At 40.9% G+C, this 18,856-nt stretch overlaps 1 protein-coding gene and 1 long non-coding RNA gene across 2 annotated transcripts in view; one reads left to right on the forward strand and one right to left on the reverse strand.

Moving 5' to 3' along the window:
* The window catches only part of LOC122690450 (zinc finger X-linked protein ZXDB-like), a 59,503-nt gene extending 51,931 nt beyond the window's left edge, over positions 1-7,572 (forward strand). Inside the window, exon 3 of the mRNA XM_043897419.1 lies at positions 4,518-7,572. Coding sequence (XP_043753354.1) covers positions 4,518-4,634 — 117 coding nt within the window. The 3' untranslated portion in view covers positions 4,635-7,572. The remainder of the gene's footprint in view (positions 1-4,517) is intronic.
* A 4,866-nt stretch (positions 7,573-12,438) lies between these two features.
* Positions 12,439-18,274, reverse strand: LOC122689282. The gene is made up of 3 exons (XR_006339789.1): positions 17,892-18,274; positions 12,795-13,012; positions 12,439-12,677 (listed from the first exon to the last, which is right to left on the reverse strand). It is a non-coding gene; the product is annotated as an uncharacterized LOC122689282 (long non-coding RNA).
* Positions 18,275-18,856: the final 582 nt, after the last annotated feature.

The raw sequence follows: 18,856 nt of genomic DNA on the forward strand, positions 1-18,856 counted from the left end.
ATTGCTGGGAGAACTATCAATAACCTCAGATATGCAGATGTCACCACCCTTTGGGCAGAAAGTGAAGAAGAACTAAAGAGCCTCTTGATGAAAGTGAAAGAGGAGAGTGAAAAAGTTGGCTTAAAGCTCAACAGTCAGAAAATTAAGATCATGGCATCTGGTCCCATCACTTCATGGCAAATAGATGGGGAAACGGTGGCTGACTTTATTTTTCTGGGCTCCAAGATCACTGCGGATGGTGATTGCAGCCATGAAATTAAAAGACGCTTGCTCCTTGGAAGGAAAGTTATGACCAACCTAGACAGCATATTAAAAAGCAGAGACATTACTTTGCCAACAAAGGTCCGTCTGGTCAAGGCTATGGTTTTTCCAGTGGTCATGTATGGATGTGAGAGTTGGACTATAAAGAAGGCTGAGTGCCGAATAATTGATGCTTTTGAACTGTGGTGTTGGAGAAGACTCTTGAGAGTCCCTTGGACTGCAAGGAGATCCAGCCCGTCCATCCTAAAGGAGATCAGTCCTGGGTGTTCATTGGAGGGACTGATGTTGAAGCTGAAACTCCAGTACTTTGGCCACCTGATGCGGAGAGCTGACTCATTTGAAAAAACCCTGATGCTGGGAAAGATTGAGGGCAGGAGGAGAAGGGGACGGCAGAGGATGAGATGGTTGGATAGCATCACCGACACAATGGACATGGGTTGGGGTGGACTCCAGGAGTTGGTGATGGACAGGGAGGCCTGGCGTGCTGCGGTTCATGGGGTCGCAGAGTCAGACACGACTGAGCGACTGAACTGAATTGTTGTTAATCTCTTGGTTCTAAATCCTGGAGCCTCTGATCTTTATTCAAAGACTGGTTACTGAGATAAGCTTTAGAAACAAACTCAGAGGGTCCTTCTTATTGTTTCTTTTGTTTGTTTGTTTTATTTTTTCCATTTATTTTTATTAGTTGGAGGCTAATTACGTTACAATATAGTAGTCGTTTTTGCCATACATTGACATGAATCAGCCATGGATTTACATGGAATCCCCATCCCAATCCCCCCTCCCACCTCCCTCCCCACCCAATCCCTCTGGGTCTTCCCAGTGCACCAGCCCCAAGCACTTGTCTCATGCATCCAACCTGGGCTGGTGATCTGTTTCACCCTTGGTAATATCCATGTTTCAATGCTGTTCTCTCAAAACATCCCACCCTCGCCTTGTCCCACACAGTCCAAAAGTCTGTTCTGTACTTCTGTGTCTCTTTTTCTGTTTTGCATATAGGGTTATCATTACCATCTTTCTAAATTCCATATATATGTGTTAGTATGCTGTAATGTTCTTTATCTTTCTGGCTTACTTCACTCTGTATAATGGGCTCCAGTTTCATCCATCTCATTAGAACTGATTCAAATGAATTCTTTTTAATGGCTGAGTAATATTCCATGGTGTATAGGTACCACAGCTTCCTTATCCATTCGTCTGCTGATGGGCATCTAGGTTGCTTCCATGTCCTGCCTATTATAAACAGTGCTGCGATGAACACTGGGGTGCACGTGTCTCTTTCAGATCTGGTTTCCTCAGTGTGTATGCCCAGAAGTGGGATTGCTGGGTCATATGGCAGTTCTATTTCCAGGTTTTTAAGGAATCTCCACACTGTTCTCCATAGTGGCTGTACTAGTTTGCATTCCCACCAACAGTGTAAGAGGGTTCCCTTTTCTCCACACCCTCTCCAGCATTTATTGCTTGTAGATTTTGGATAGCAGCCATCCTGACTGGCGTGTAATGGTACCTCATTGTGGTTTTGATTTGCATTTCTCTGATAATGAGTGATGTTGAGCATCTTTTCATGTGTTTGTTAGCCATCTGTATGTCTTCTTTGGAGAAATGTCTGTTTAGTTCTTTGGCCCATTTTTTTGATTGGGTCATTTATTTTTCTGGAATTGAGCTGCAGGAGTTGCTTGTATATTTCTGAGATTAATCCTTTGTCTGTTGCTTCGTTTGCTATTATTTTCTCCCATTCTGAGGGCTGTCTTTTCACCTTGCTTATAGTTTCCTTTGTGGTGCAAAAGCTTTTAAGTTTAATTAGGTCCCATTTGTTTATTTTTGCTTTTATTTTCAATATTCTGGGAGGTGGGTCATAGAGGATCCTGCTGTGATTTATGTCGGAGAGTGTTTTGCCTATGTTCTCTAGGAGTTTTATAGTTTCTGGTCTTACATTTAGATCTTTAATCCATTTTGAGTTTATTTTTGTGTATGGTGTTAGAAAGTGTTCTAGTTTCATTCTTTTACAAGTGGTTGACCAGTTTTCCCAGCACCACTTGTAAAGAGGTTGTCTTTTTTCCATTGTATATTCTTGCCTCCTTTGTCGAAGATAAGGTGTCCATAAGGTGTCGTGGATTTATCTCTGGGCTTTCTATTTTGTTCCATTGATCTATATTTCTGTCTTTGTGCCAGTACCATACTGTCTTGATGACTGTGGCTTTGTAGTATAGTCTGAAGTCAGGCAGGTTGATTCCTCCAGTTCCATTCTTCCTTCTCAAGATTGCTTTGGCTATTCGAGGTTTTTTTGTAAGACCTCTTTAACCATAAGAGTGGTGGCTGCTACTGCCTCGAGCCAAGCAGGCCACCCTTTGGCTACCTCATCTAGTTGTTTTGAGAGGTAGGCCACAGGCTGTAATACGGGCCCCACCATTTGTCCTAACATCCCAAGAGCAGTTCCTACTCTCTCAGAGACATACAGCCTGAAAGGCTTTTCCAGGTTTGGGAGGTCTAAATCTGGAGCCATACTGACAGCCTCTTTCAGGACATTAAAGGCAACCTTGCAGGTCTCCATTCCAATCAAGTGGCCCATCCTCCTTGCTTCTTAGTTTCTCATACAGGAGTCAGGCCAGATTCTCATAACCAGGAATCCAGATCCAGGAAAATCCAGTCATTCTTAAAAATCCCCTAAGCTGTTTCCTCGTTTGGGGGTAAGGGGTATTTAAGATGAGGGATTTCCTCTGGAGGGTCAAGCTTTTTTTTTTTTTTTTTCCCTCCTCTGTAATTATAAATCCTAAGTATCTTATTTGGGTTAAACTAATCTCAGCTTTCTTAGGGGATACCTGATATCCCTTTTCATAAAGAAAATTTAAGGTTTTTATAGTATCCATTTGAGAGCTGGTAAAATCTGGGCTTGTTATGAGCAAGTCATCGACATATTGTATTAGGTTACTGTTTGCTAAGGTTAATTCTCTTAGTTCTTTCCCCAAGGAAGTCCCCAAAATATGGGGCCTGTCTCTAAACCCCTTTGATAGTCATGTCCAGCAAGGTTATATGGCCTGCCTTGTTCCCAGGGCCTGCCACTCAAAGGCAAAGAGCTCTAGGGACACAGGATGGAGAGGAATGTAAAAGAAAGCATCCTTAAGGTCTAAGACTGAAAGGTACTTAGCAGTTCCTGGGACTTGTGATAGGAGGGTATATGGGTTCGGGACTATGGGGGCAATGGGACCCACAGCCTCTTTAACTGCTCTTAGATCCTGGATAAGTCGATAAGATCCATCTGGCTTCTTAACAGGCAGGATTGGAGCATTGCAGGAAGACTCACAAGTGATTAGGATTCCAGTATCCCAGTATTTATTTGTTAACTAGCGTTTCAAGTCCCTCAAGAGCTTCTGGTTTTAAGGAGCATTGTCTTCTCCAGTGGAGGGGAATCTGCCTCAGGAGAATCTTCACTGGTGAAACATTTATGACTGGCCCGGGGGCTGGAGACACCCCACACCTGGGGATTGACCTCATCTGAGAAAGGGAGGGAATCCTCCTTTCCTATGTCTGACTGCAAATGTTCAGACACCAGACAAAGGAAGTTATCAGTTTCTAGTTTTCCCCACCTCACTCTGGTCTGGAGGCAGCACAGTAAGTCTCTCCCCAGTAGGGGAGCAGGACAACCAGGGATGTATTAAAAGGGATGGGTCCCTTGCCAATCGCCCACCTTACAATGGAGGAGCTTAGTAAAATTTCGACTTTGGGATTTTCTGTCCACCCCCGTCACCATTTTAGTCAGGGAATCTAAAGGTCCTAATCGGAAGGGAAGAACAGAGAAGGCAGCCCCCCCGCCCCCATCCGAAAGAAGTTCACAAGGGTCGAGAGGAGTGATCTGGATCTCACCATTCTGGTGGACGGGCGGGGAGCTGTTCTCAAGCCGTTGGGCATCCTCAGTCCCGGTCTCCTAGGACTAACACAGACAGAGCAGGTGTAGGGGTCTCAACATGCCTTCCCTTAGGGTGATATGGACACTCCCCTTTCCAATGTCCATCCTCTTTGCAGTAGGCACACTGGGTGCATCTCAGTGGTGGATCCCTAGGATCCTTTTTTCTTTCTCGCTCTCTCCGTGACCCTCACACAGTGGTAGGGTGAACCAAGGCCAATATTTTAGCCTGTTGTTGGGCTAAGGCTTGGACCGGCTTCTCTATCCTTCCATCCTTTTGGGCTTCTCTTTGCCCTCTTTTGACCTCCTCCTCCCGGCCCCTATTGAAAAACACTTTCTTTGCCTCCTCCACTAGCTCATCTCTTTGCCGGAGGATGTGAGGTGGTGGTACAGTGGGAGCTATTCTGACATGGCCACTGGAAGTTGTGAAAACATGGCTGCAGTCATCTTCTGTGGCGCTTTCTACCTCTGAAGTTCAACTGATCCTCGCTGGAGCCAGTGTCAATTGAGTAGTGTCTCCTGGACCTCTCCATTGTCTAAAGTGAGAGCACAGCATTCATGAATTTTTTGTTGCTGATTTACCTTAATGATGGCCATGGTTTTTTTTTTTCTTTTTTTGTATTCTGCCATATTTTTTAAAGTTTTTTACAAAGTTGATGACAGAATCACTCTCATATATTCATTAGAAACAGTAATTCCTAATGGAGAGGAAGAGTAAGTTGGATAATATAAAATATTATGTCCAAATCATGTGTATTTAAAATATTTTTCTACGTTTATCCAATGGATTTATTTTCTAAAGATATAGGTATTTTGTTTTAGATTATGAATTCACGTATTTTGGAAATCTGATAGTGTTAGATGCTAACTCTTTGTGTGTATTTTTAATTTTCCAAGTACTCACACAGGTAAGTACATCCAATTCATGGCAGCCTGATTTTTATATAAATATAACTAAGATTGAAAGCAGAGTTCTACTGATTTTAAAATATAATTCAGTGTTTGGTATTTCTTGGTGGTTTAAAAAAGATGTGTTTTTACATTTTACTGTACATCATTATGTTGCAAATTAGATTTGAAATTTCAAAGCTATTGAAATTGGGTTTTACATGTTTAAACATAGGTATGTAACTGAATTTCTGTATTATCAGCTCACTTGGGATATAATCTATTTGGGCTTAGTTCAGTAGTGTTTACTTTGTAGTAGCAAGTAAACTCATACTGTGTATTTACCTTCACTGCTAAAAGATTTCATCACTCTTTTCTTTTTTCAAACTTAGCTAAGTACATGTGTAGGGAGAGTAAAATTGTTAACAATTTTGGGTTAAGATTCCACAGTTACAGACAAATACTTCAATCTGATTAATAGTAGAGTCTTTTAATATCATGATTTTTGGCATTACCACTGATTACCTCTCCTTAAAATTCCTCCTTGACTTTTGTGACAATGCTATATATTTTATTCCATTTTCAAGTAGTTTTGCCTTCTCTGGCTTTCCTCAGAGGAAGTGTAGGAATCCCTCTGGGCCCTATTTTAATTCCTCAGTTTTTCAGGCCCTGTTATATAAGAGTCCGTTTGACGTTTCACCTGTCATCAATATCCAGATGACTTCCAAGCCTGCGTTCTCTCACTTTAACCTCTCTTCACTCTTAATCCCCTTTTTTCCCCTAGTCTGGGGCTCTGTCCTAATCAATCTGTTTCATGGCTTCTTCCTTTTTTCCCAACATCTCTATTGAGAGATAATTTACATACCATAAAATTCACCCATTTAAAGTGTAAATTCGATTGTTTTTAGTATATTCACAGCGTTGTGCAAACCATCACCACACTTGGAATTTATAACATATTCATCATCACCACAAAAAGAAACCCTTTCCTGCTAGCAGTCACTCTTATTTTCTTCTTTTTCTCTCCCCTTAGCCCTAGGTAACAACTACTAATCTACTTTCTGTCATTAAGGATTTGCATATTCAGGGTATTTTATATAAATGGAATTATATAGTATGTGGTCTTTTGTGACTGATTTCTTTCACTGATTTCTTTAGCATGTTTTCAAGGTTCATCTATGTTGTAACAAGCGTCTTTTTATTAACAAATATTCCATTGTGTAGGTATGTACCACATTTTTTTATCCACCCATTGGTTGATGGACATTTGCGTTGTCTCCCCTTTTGGGGTGTTATGAATAATGCCATTATAGGAACATACATTTTCTTTTTCTTGGGGATATAGTGTATTCGGAGTGGAATTGCTGGGTCATATGGTGACTTTTTAACATTTAACACTTTGGGGAACTGCCAAGCCATTTTCCAAAGTGGATACATCATTTTACATTCCCACCACCAATGTATGAGATTTCTAGTTCCTTGCCAAAAAGTAAAATAAAATATAAAATAAAATAAAAATCCTCACCAACCTTGTTTTACTCCATTTGTCTTTTTGATTGTAGCCATCCTTGTGGGTATGAAGTATTTCATGGCCTCTTAACCAGGAACTTTGGGAATCCTCCCTCCCAAATTCCCTCTTCTGTTAGTTTCTTAGGAGCTCATCGACGAACTTCAGGAGGCTTATAAGTTAGGTGAAATTGTATGCAAAATTGTGAGTGTTTGCAAATATGTATTTATTTATTTTTTTAAATAAACTCAAAGGGGTTTATAACACAAAGGGGTAGCAAACACTGAAATTTGCAACACGTGCTGTACAACTTGTCATTCTTAATTCTGCTTCTGTCTAACCTAGTTTTTATCAAAAGTGCTTCCATATCATCTGTGTCAGCCATCTGGCAGCATGGTAAAAAATGCAAATTGCTGGGCACTGTCCTACACTTATTGAATCAGAGTACTCTGAGGGTGGGATCTAAGAAATTTACATTTTGAACAAATGCTCCGATAATACTGATTATAATTAAGATTTATCAAGTGCTTACGGTGGGTCGGGTACTCTTTTAAGCTCTTGTTTCTAAATTAACCCACTTATTCCTCATAGTAACCACCACCCTACCCCTCACCCCTCCAAAAAAGTACTGTTTTTCTCTATTCACTGCTGATGAAAAATAAGGATTAGAGAAAAGTCACAACTTCATGTTCTTACAACTAATCATTACCAAAATTGGGCTTTATATTGAGAAGTCTGCCCCTACAATTCAAGCCCTTAATTAACCATTAAGCTTAGCTACCTTTCAAGCGATCATTCTTAAGCATATAGATGTTTCAGAACCACTGGCCTCATCTATTAACTCTGAATTAAAATACCTACATACTTCCTCTATCTGTTTCTTACTCCAAAATTTCTTTTAATAAATCACCTTCAGAAAGCCTTCCATGAGTTAGGCATGCTTCTGTTCCTTTCCCCGCATGATGTGTGTGTGTGTGTGTGTGTGTGTGGGTGTGGGTGTGGGTGTGTGGGTGTGTGTTAGTATTTGCTTATCAATATGGTCTGTTAAATTACTTATTTCAATATAATTCTTTTTTCCACAAATGGACAGCAGATTTCTCGATGGCAGAGGCCTTACCGTTTTTTCTATCTCCTTACTGTGCTTAGTCTTTTACAATAACTATTCAATATAGTAAGTGTTAACTAAGTAGAGGGAGAAATAGTAGCAGACTAATCATTTCAGTACCCTGAAAGATGTTAAGGTGATAGATTGCGCCATAGCATTTGGCTAGAATGGTTGGATAAGATAATGCTGCAATACCAGGGAGTTGTCCAATATCAAGGAAAGGACCTCAAGTTCTAGGAGGAAACTACATTTCTAATTGGGAATTGAATTTGCTGGTAAAGATAGTAAAATGGAGGAGATCGAAGATAGGAGTAGCATGGTCATATGAAAATAAATATAGAAATCTATATTGATAATTAAGTTTCTGAGACTTTCAGGAAAGAATCTGAATCGAGTTCTTTTTATTATCACTAGTAAATCTAAATCTATTATCAAGCTTTATTAATTTATGCTTTGTCAAGAAAAGCAGATTTTTTCCTGAGTGAGGAACACTGACAAGAGCATTTATAACATATTACAGAACAAACATAGGGGATTGAGACTCTATGTTTGCTATATAAAGCACCACACTTTGAAGGATGTTCCTTTCTAAATAATATTTTTCTCTTTCAGGGTGATCTTGGAAAAGAAGTGCCTTGTTCCCTGTTTAGAGAATTAGAGCCCCAATTTAGTGGGGGTGACTTCTTCCAGGTTAAAAAGGAAGTACATTTAAGTTAATCCAGTTGTGGCAGTCTTTCTTGTTTCTAGCTTAATGAGGGGAGATGCTGACGAGAAGTCCAAGATGATAAAGATAAAGCACTGTGGTGTACCACAAACGGGTATCTTGTGAGACTGTCATGAGGCAGTTTTTGCGCCAAGTTCAAAAAATGAAAAAAAGGCCTTAATACATTAATTTGTCATTTTTCTCTGATATCTTTTTATCTTAGACTGACTTCTTCCATGATACGACACAGCAGAGTTCACACTCAGAGTGAAAATGTGTAGCCAGCTATCTGTATTCAAACAGTGTAGCAGATCCATGTCTCATTATTTATTGGGTTTCAACTTTCTATGGGCTCTTTATTTTTTAAAAACTGATCCACAACTTTATTCGTATTGTAAAGACTTAAAAAAAATGTATAGCATAAAGTTTGACACATCACCTTAAACATGTCACTTCTCACCCGGTACACCTTTCCACACACAGTTACTCCTCTCCCCTCCCCATAGATAATCACCATTGATGAAGTTTGGTTTATAATTTTTATTAATTTTCCTGGCTTATCATGTACATAGAAAGCATAATATGTATACTTATTATCATTTACATGAATTGAATCAAATTAAAAATATTTCACCAAATTTGTCTTGAAGCTTTTCCCATGAAAATATGTAGAGGTTGTTTTGTTTGTTTGTTTTGTTTTTGTTTTTTTAAATTGTATAGTGTGACTGGGCTTCCCAGGTGGTGCAGTGGTAAAAAATTCTACCTGCCAATGCAGGAGACCTAGGTTCGATCCCTGATCTTGGAAGAATGGCAACATGCTCCAGTATTCTTGCATGGGAAATCCCATGGACAGAGGAGCCTGGCGGGTTATAATCCATGGGGTTGCAAAAGAGTTGGATGCGACTTAGTGACTAAACAACAACAACTAGCTCAGAGATCGATGTCTCTGGCCCTTTTTCTAGTTTTTGCAATTTTCTCCTTGTGTCCGAGACTGCCTGGGTTATGAAGGAATGGGCCAGCAGGACTCTTCCCTCAATACCTTTTAGGTCTGCCTGCCTAGGTAAAATTTTTAAAGGCCTCTGTGAGCCTTCCCAAAAATAAAAGGGTGGATTTTCACTCTCTCCTTGTTACATCTTATTTAATACTTATTTTATCTTAATTAACAGCCTTCTGGACACCCTGGGTAATGCCCTGCACTAGGCAAGTAATGAGGTGTCTTGGGGATTCCCTTCCTGCCCTTGTGTTGGGATCCCAATCCGGCTCTGTACAGGGGATTGCCTCTTCTGCAAGGGCCAGGTTGCCACCCACCCGCTGTTGTTCATCAGCCACTTTTCTAGCCTGACCTAAGATTCTAGCTTTCTCCTCATCATTACAACACAGAGTGAGAATGACCATCACATCCCTCCAGGTGAGGGAGAAGTTAAGGCTAAGATATTCAAATTCATCCCTAAACTTTTGAGGGTTTTCAGAATATGAACTCAATTGTTCCCTGCATTGGGTACTATCTTTCATAGAAAAGGGAACATGAACTCATGTGGTTCCCCCTTCCCCATCTGGAACCTCTCTTAGGGGACAGGTTTTTTTTTTTTTTTTTTTGTCCAAGGCTGACCTTTCCTCCTGTGGAGGGTAAAGCTTACCTCCTGATCATAATCCCATGAGGGAAAGAGGCGGAGCTGAGGTGGCTGTAGGTGACCTTCCCTCAAGTCCCAACTTCTGGGGCTGCCTGAACTTCCCTTTCCCGCATACTCTGTCAGAACTGAGGGGGTCAGGAGAAGGTCATGGGGGGTCTTCCACCTTGGACCATGCCAAGAGGACTTTGAAAGGGCATTTATCAGGGTCTCTGAGCTTACCTTTTCTCCTTTTCTCAGAATCCTGGTAGAGGGCCATAAAGGCCTGGGCATAGGGAACCTCCTTGTATTTACCCTCATGTTTGCAGTATAGACTGAGCTGCAAAATGCTGTTAAATTCAAGTGACTCTGACTAGGGCCATTTTTCCACACCTCCCAGGGAGTAGGTAGGCCCGTACCGAGCACAATATTTGAAAAGTTTTTCCTTTTTAGTCCATCCAGTTGATATCCTTCCCAGTGGGCCAAAAGACAACCCAGTGGGGTGTCTAGAGGGAAAGTAGGCTTATTTCCCATTTTGATGGTGGTATAGTTATTTTTTAAATTAATTTATTTATTTTAATTGGAGGATAATTGCCTTAAAATATTGTGATGGTTTTTGCCATACATCAGTATGAATTGGCCATAGGCATACATGTGTCCCCTCTACGCTGAACCTTCCTCTCACCTCCCTCCCCACCACATCCCTCCAGGTTATCACAGTGCACCGGCCTTGGGTGCCCTGCATCATACATCAAACTCCCACTGGCTATCTGTTTTACGTATGGTAATGTATATGTTTCAAAGCTAGTCTCTCAAATCATCCCACCCTCTCCTTCTCCCACTGAGTCCAAAAGTTTGTTCTTTACGTCTGTGTTTCCTTTGCTGCCCTGCACATAGGATCATCGGTACCATCTTTCTAGATTCCATATATGTGCGTTAATATACGATATTTGTCTTTCTCTTTCTGACTCACTTCACTCTGTATAATAGGCTCTAGGTTCATCCACCTCATTAGAACTGACTCAAATGAGTTCCTTTTCATAACTGAGTAATATTCTATTGTGTATATGTACCACAACTTCCTTTTCCATTCATCTGCTGATGCACATCTAAGTTGCTTCCATCTCCTAGCTATTGTAAATAGTGCTGCAATGAACATTGGTATACATGTGTCTTCTTCAATTTTGGTTTCCTCGGGGTCTATGCCCAGTAGTGGGATTGCTGGGTTGTGTGGTAGCTTTATTCCTAGTTTTTTAAGGACTCTCCATACTGTTCTCCATAGTGGTTGTATCAGTTTGCACTCCCACCAACAGCGTAAGAGGGTTCCCTTTTCTCCACATCCTCTCCAGCATTTATTGTTTGTAGACTTTTTGATGGTGGCCTTTCTGACCAGTTGTGAGATGATACCTCATTGTGGTGTTGATTTGCATTTCTCTAATAATGAGCGATGCTCAGCCTCCTTATATGTGTTCATTAGCCATCTGCATGTCTTCTTTGGAGAAATGTCTGTTTAGGTCTTCTGCCCACTTTTTGATTGGGTTGTTTGTTTTTCTGGTATTGAGGTGCTTGTATATTCTGGAGATTAATTCTTTGTCAGTTGTTTCATTTGCTATTATCTTCTCTCATTCTGAGGGTTGTCTTTTCACCTTGCTTATAGTTTCCTTCATTGTGCAAAAGTAGGTCCCATTTGTTTATTTTTGTTTTTATTTCCATTACTCTAGGAGGTGGGTCCTAGAGGATCTTGCTGTGATTTATGTCAGAGAGTGTTCTGCCTATGTTTTCCTCTGAGAGTTTTATAGTTTCTGATCTTACGTTTAGGTCTTTAATCCATCTTGAGTTTATTTTTGTGTATGGTGTTAGAAAGTGTTCTAATTTCATTTTTCTACACACAGCTGACCGGTTTTCCCAGCACCACTTGTTGAGGAGAGTGCCTTTTCTCCATTGTATGTTTTTGCCTCCTCTGTCAAATATCTGACTCTAGAGAGGTTGCAAGCTCTCTCTTGGTCTCAGATCACCTGGTTGTACATGAGCCAAAGGAAATGCTCAGCAGTAAGCACAATCAGAGGGGCTGTAGGGCTGGCCCCAAAAGGTGAATTAACCCCTAGACATACGTCCAGGGTATTAACTTTCACCCAAGACCAGGTGCGACTATACTGAGCCCCATCAATCACTTCCATTTGGAGCACTCGGCCAAATGAACAATCAAACGGCTGAATTTATAGAAACAGGGCACCTGATGGAGGGCTCCTATTGCTCGATTATCTCCCCAAGAACAGAAACCACAATTTATGGGGAGGAGAGATCGTGGTCTCTCAGATAATCTCTCACAAAGACTCAAAACTTCAGGTCTGAGTATCGACAGATGGAGTAAACAGAAATACCTTGGGTCTTCAAAGGGAGGGAAAGAGGACAGGTTGAAAGAGAAGGAGGGAGAGAGAAAAATAAATGGTTAGAAGTTGGGAGGGGATGAGGGAAAAAAAAAAAAAAAGAAGGAGTGGCCTTACCGTCGTCTTGCCACCTGCAGATGCCCAGATGCTATGGGAATTTTCTCCTGGGCTTCCAGGAAAGGAGGACTGGAACTCAGCCCTACCAGAAACCAGAGATCAGACCAGAACCAGAATTCGAGTTCTCTGCCAACTGGAGGTGATCAAGCTGTGATCCTCAGCTCAGGCTGAGGCCCTTCAATCAGACTCCTGAGTCCAGTACTGGGGGAGAAGAAAAGAAAAGTAGGATAGGAGGGGTTGAAAAGAGGGATGAGAGAAAGAGAAAAAAAAAAAAAAAAGGAAGGGGCAGGGAAGTCAATAAAGTGTCTTGTTCCTTACCTGGTCGAGGCACTCCAGCCATTGTTCAGGAAAGAGATCAGGGACAAAGGGGTCCCGGTTGTGGTTGCTGGGTCTGCTCCGTCAGCATGCGAGCTGGTTCTTGAGTACCCTGAGTGGTCGGGGTGTCAGCCACAGTAAACAGGGGTCCCTTTGTGATTGCCAGTTGTTGCTGGAAGGGGGACCCCTTTCAGGACCCGAGAGTGGGCTCTTGTCTAACACTGGAAAATGAATTGTCCAAGGAGACACACATGTTGACAAAGCAAGAGACTTTACTGGGAAGGGGCACCTGGGTGGAGAGCAGTAGGGTAAGGGGACCCAGGAGAACTGCTCTGCCACGTTTTATGGCAATGGGATTAGTTTCTGGGTTGTCTCTGGCCAATCATCCTGACTCGAGGTCTTTCCTGGTGGCACACGTGTTGTTCAGCCAAGATGGATCCCAGTGAGGAGGGTTCTGGGAGGTAGTAGGACATGTGGCGTCTCCTTTTGACCTTTCCTGAACTCTTCCAGTTGGTGGTGGTTTATCTGTTTCGTGTTCCTTAATAGGACCTCCTGTCTTAAAATAACTCACGTGAATGGCTACTATGGTACCTGGCCAGGGTGGGCGGTTTCAGTCAGCATGTTTCCCCTACCATAAGCAGAGAGGTTAAGAAAGTAAAGTGAAAGTTTATTTAAGCAAAGATACATTCTCAGAGGGAGAGCGGGCGAACAAGTGGAAGAGTTGCTGCCCCGGGCCTCATTGGCAAGCCTGTTCTGAGGGGTAAGCAAGTGAAGTCGCAGAATATTGTCTAGGAAAGGAGGAGTTTGGGAGTCAACTTCCTTGACTTCCATCGCAGCTCCATTTTTCCAAGATGAGGAGTGATTTCTGTCCCCATTTAGCTTAGATTAGAAGTGTCATGTGTCGGGTACATGGTGAGTACTTCTTATCTGTAAGGCTAATCTTATTGTAACGAGAGCACAAACGAGCAAACGTTTCCATTGGGATGCAGGAGATTCCCACCTTTCCCCAACTTTCTTTGTCTGCTACTCAGATCCTTACCACCCAAAATGTGTGGTTTCCCTTCAGTCTGAAGGTTCCTGCTTCCCTCTGTCTGCCCATGGACCCCCGCCGTTTACAAGATGTATGGTTTCCTGCCACCTGGCCCCTGCCCCCCCCCCATTTCTCTGCTCATACCTAGCTACCTGCCTGCTGTAACAATAGGAAATAAATACAACTTCCCAGGGGTAACAAGCCCTCCACATCCCATGCGCTTTCAGTGCAGGCCAGATGGGGAGCAGTGCCAGAGGCATCTCCCTCCCCCACCGTATAAACACAGGCCTAAGTGGGGAACCTGGACTTCCACTCCTGCCTTCACCTGCTGGTACAGTGTCAGAGGAGGTCTGCTAAAAGAGAAGAATTGAATAATACCCAGACTCTCAAATCAACCAAAATGTCCAGGAAGGATAAAACCGAAAATCACTCATCATGCCAAAAACCAGTAACAGCTCAACTTGAATGGGAAAGACAATCAACAGATGCCAGCATCAAAATGGCACAGATATTAGAATTACCTGACAAGGATTTCAAAGCAGCTGTCATTAAAATGCTTCAATGAGCAATTATTAACAGTTGAAAAAACGAAGAAAGAATAGGGAGAGTCAGCAAAGTTATAGAAGATACAAAGAAGATCCCAATGGAAACTTTAGAACTGAAAAAATACAATAGTCAAAAATTTTTGAAAGTCAATTAACAACTCAGTGCATGGATTCAGTAGCAAAATGGAGAGGGAAAAGGAAAGACTCCGTGAGCTTAAAGTCAGAACAATAGAAATTACCCAGTCCAACTAAGAGAGAGAAAATAAACTGGAAACAAAGATGAACAGAGCCTCAGAGACCTGTGAGACCAAGTGTCTCTCAGTGGGTTTTTCATCAGAAGCCACGGAGGCCTGAAGGAAGTGGTATAACATTTCTCAAGTGCTGACAGAAATGAACTGTCTTCCCAGAAAATCATAATTGGTAAAAATAACTTTCAGGAATGAAAGGGAAATATGAACACATTCTCAGATGAAGAAAAACTAAACTAAGAGAATTTGTTGCCAGCAGACCTACTTCAAAAGAAAAAAGGACTAAAGGAAGTTCCTGAAACAGAAATTAAAGGATAAAAGAAGGAATTGTGGAACATTAGAAAGGAAAAGGGGACAGCAGAAAGAGTAAAAATATGTGTAAATACAGTAGAGTTTCCTACTCCTCTTGAGTTTTCCAAATTGTGTTTGGTGGTTGGAAGGAAAAAAAATTACATTGTGAGTCTCAATGAGGCAAAAGTATATAAAAATGCAATATTTTCATCAACAATGTTATCATAAAGATGATGAACAAATTTCCACTGTACTGAGTACCTACTACATGTCAGAATTATTTTCTGTTGTCTCTAATTTTTTTTTACCGTATTTTGCAGATGTGGGACCCAAGGCTTTTCGCCCCCTCCCCCTGTGCATGTGTGTGTGTGTGTGTGTGTGTGTGTCTGTGTGTGTGTGTGTCTGTGTCTGTGTCTGTGGTGTGAGCAGGTGGGAAATGGTTTGCTAAGCAAGGATGTTAGGTGAATGACTTAAGATGAACTTTTGGGAAGAAGGCAAAACAGTGATCAAGAAATAGGTATTTGTGAATATTGAAGAACTTTAGCACACTATTTGTGTATATACTTCTTGTATCTGTACATGTTGCAGTCACCAGAGACCATCTCTCTGTCTCTCTAAGGAAGCATGCCTTCAACAGGTAGCAGGTAAAGGTGGACCAAGTGATGGCATATAACCCATGAAAGGTGTAAAACATAAGTTTTCTCTTTTCTGCAAAAATCGATGGAAGATGGATTATCTGCAGTTGTGTGGCAGTGGCAATTCTGAGGGAAAAAGAAAAGCTGAGTTGTGAGACAGATAAATGGTCCCTCTGCTGGAGTTGAACACAGCCCCGGGCCTCGTAAGGTTAACTTATTCAATATGAGAGGCTGCAGGTGGCTCCGTTTTATGTTTCTACCTTTGAAGACAATGTGGAATATTGGAAAACCCCTGAAGTTTACTATCAAAGGGACCTAGATTCACTCCACAAATTATTAGCTAATGTAAGGGAAAGGTTACTTAACCTCTCTGATTCTCATTTTCTCATTTCAAATGAGGATATAAGAATGCATACCAGGTATGGTGTTTGCAAGGGTCAAATGAGAAAAATGCATGTGAAGTGCTTGGAATATTAAAGCTGTTCAGTAAATGTCATTTCCCTGCTCTACTGCAACCCTTCCACCTCCAAATCAAAACAACTGGATTTAAATCTTTACCGTGATATCCAATAGATTCTGTTGATGTCTTGAATTTTGCCCTAAGGAACACTGGGTAAGCATAAAGCAGTCTATGAACAACTCTTTACTCATAGCATCACACTTGACTTGGCAACTCTGGAGAGCGTGATAAAACATCACCGGTGAACTCGACAAATAGAAATAGGATACATTATTCCCAACTCACTAGAGGAAATACAGTACTAAAGGACACTCAGTCCATCTGACAGAAACTCAATTGATCCAATAGAAAACAGATAAAAGAGAATAATACATAGGAAGCATAGAAGAAGAAAAAAAAAAAAAAAACCTCCCAATCAATAGGAAGCAGAAATAAGATGACAGAAACAACTGCAAAATAGATTACTGGGAAAAATTCAAAATGGAGCCATATGACCTTAAAAAGAGCAGGGCATGGAAAGGTTAAAAGGAAGCAGTCGTGGACTTTCAGCTCTTAAACGATTAAAAACAGGGATTCAGGGCTAATTACTGTGATTATAATTCTGAAGGCTCAAATATACATATGCCAAAAGTTCACTGAAATTGGCAGATCCATAGAGTGGGAACTTTTAGTATATCTCTCAGTAACTGATCAATTAAGAAAACAATAACTATTAGCAATGATAAGGGAGATTTGAAGAACCCTATTAAATCTTGTTCTAATAAGCAGGTATAGAATACTAGGTCCAAAGATTAGAGAATATATATTCTGTGAGAGCACAAATGGAACATTTAGAGAAGCTGATCATTCACTAGTCCACAAACATATGTCAGCAATTTTCAAGCAGAAACCATGCTCTCTGAACACAGTGCAATTGAGTTAAAAAATAATAACCCAAAGGAAAACAGAAACAAACCACTTAGGGTAGGAACATTTAAAAGAAATATGACCAGAATCAAGTGATACATATGACCAACAAGGGATAAATAGTAATTATTAATCATAATAGAAATTAGGAAATATTACAACCAAATGATAATGAAAATAGCACCTATAAAATCTTGTGGAATACACCAAAGTGGTAGTTTGAGGGACATTTATAACACCAAATGCTTATATTAGAAAAGAAGAAAGACCACAAATTAATGAGCTAAGCAACCAAAATATGAAATTAGAATAACAGAATGAATGGAAGAAAGTAGAAGGAAGGAACATTTACCAAAATTAAAGAGAAAACAAAACAAAACAAAAATCCATAAAGAAGTTCAAGCAGACCAAACTTGGTTCAAACTAGGTTCAAACAAACCTAGCTTGTTGCTAGGGAATGCAAAAGAAACTGATAAATGTACAGCAACAGTTATTGAGAAAGAGGGAGAGAGAGAAGTAGAAGATATTAGGAATACGAAAAGAAGTAATCATTATGAATATGGTAGATGTTTTTGTAAAGTAGCATACCAAATTAATTTGAATTACTTAATTTTAAAACTTAGATGAAATAATTTTCTCAATCTATCAAAATTAAACAGAAACAGAAAGTAGATCATTTCTATATTGCAAATGTGTTCCATCATAAATATGGAATGCTAAAACTAAAATTGGTAAAGCCCTTGGACAGTTTTCCATGGCCTCAAATATTACCATTAACTTTAATGTCTGTAAGATCAACCCCATCTGGGACTCATAGTTTATCTACTTATTAATTCACACGAGGCCAGCCCATACACTTGGGAATCTCATCCCCAATTTTGGATTCTACCATTTTCACAAGCTGATAAGAGTAATGACTTGAAAGCACTCACACAACACTTCCAGCTTTATCACACCGATATGAGCAAATCTCCCAAACACTCACCTAAATAGCCTTTACATGATCTGCAACCTGGAGACTCCTCGGTCTTCTGAAATAAGCATCCGAAAAATCTGCCCTTGAGCCTAGGTTAACAAAAGAAAGAAAGAAAAAAGTTTACCAGGTACTATTAACAACTAAAATCTCCAGTAAAACTCCAGAGTGTTGATCCTTGAGTTGTTGTTCCCCATCACATCCTGCTGTATACTGGGTATCCACTCCATCTGAAGACCTTAAATTGAGGGTTCTTAGCAGCCTTCCAGGCGTCACTGACTTCAGAAAGTGGACAGATTCCTCCCCAAGACGACAGAATAACATTAATTTTCTGATTCTCTAGGAACTGTTCCTCCCCCTTTACTAATAATATTGCCTACCATTACATTCTGATGTTTTCCAGCACATTGCTATGAGCTCCCCTTATTTTTACTGTATTATTATTTTTTTTAACTCCTGTGGTCTCCTTCTGCCACTTAAGGAAAAACATCTGACATTCCCCATCACACCCTGCTGACAAAAGAAACAAATGCTGTTTGTCAGTTTCCCTTACAGCATTAATCCCAACCTCCAGACGTTAAAAACTGGACACTGACCTCATCTCAGCAAAATACTCCTGCAGAGGTCATTATAATCCTGTCGGCAAGCCCTACTCAATCAAGAGTAGGCTCCATTATTGGGGCCACGCTGACCCTGATAGTCAGATTTGCTCATGGTATTCCATTTGTTCATGATAGTCAGCCTGCTTTGTGAAACTGATTGAAAGTGAAAGTGAAAGTCACTCAGTCGTGTCCGACTCTTTGGGACCCCATGGACTATACAGTCCATGGAATTCTCCAGGCCAGAATACTGGAGTGGGTAGCCTTTCCCTTCTCCAGGGGATCTTCCCAACCCAGGGATCAAACCCAGGTCTCCTGCACCGCAGGTGGATTCTTTACCAGCTGAGCCACACAAGAGAAGTTCTGCTAAATACATCA

Source organism: Cervus elaphus, chromosome X (assembly GCF_910594005.1).
Source record: "Cervus elaphus chromosome X, mCerEla1.1, whole genome shotgun sequence".
Classification (NCBI taxonomy): domain Eukaryota; kingdom Metazoa; phylum Chordata; class Mammalia; order Artiodactyla; family Cervidae; genus Cervus; species Cervus elaphus.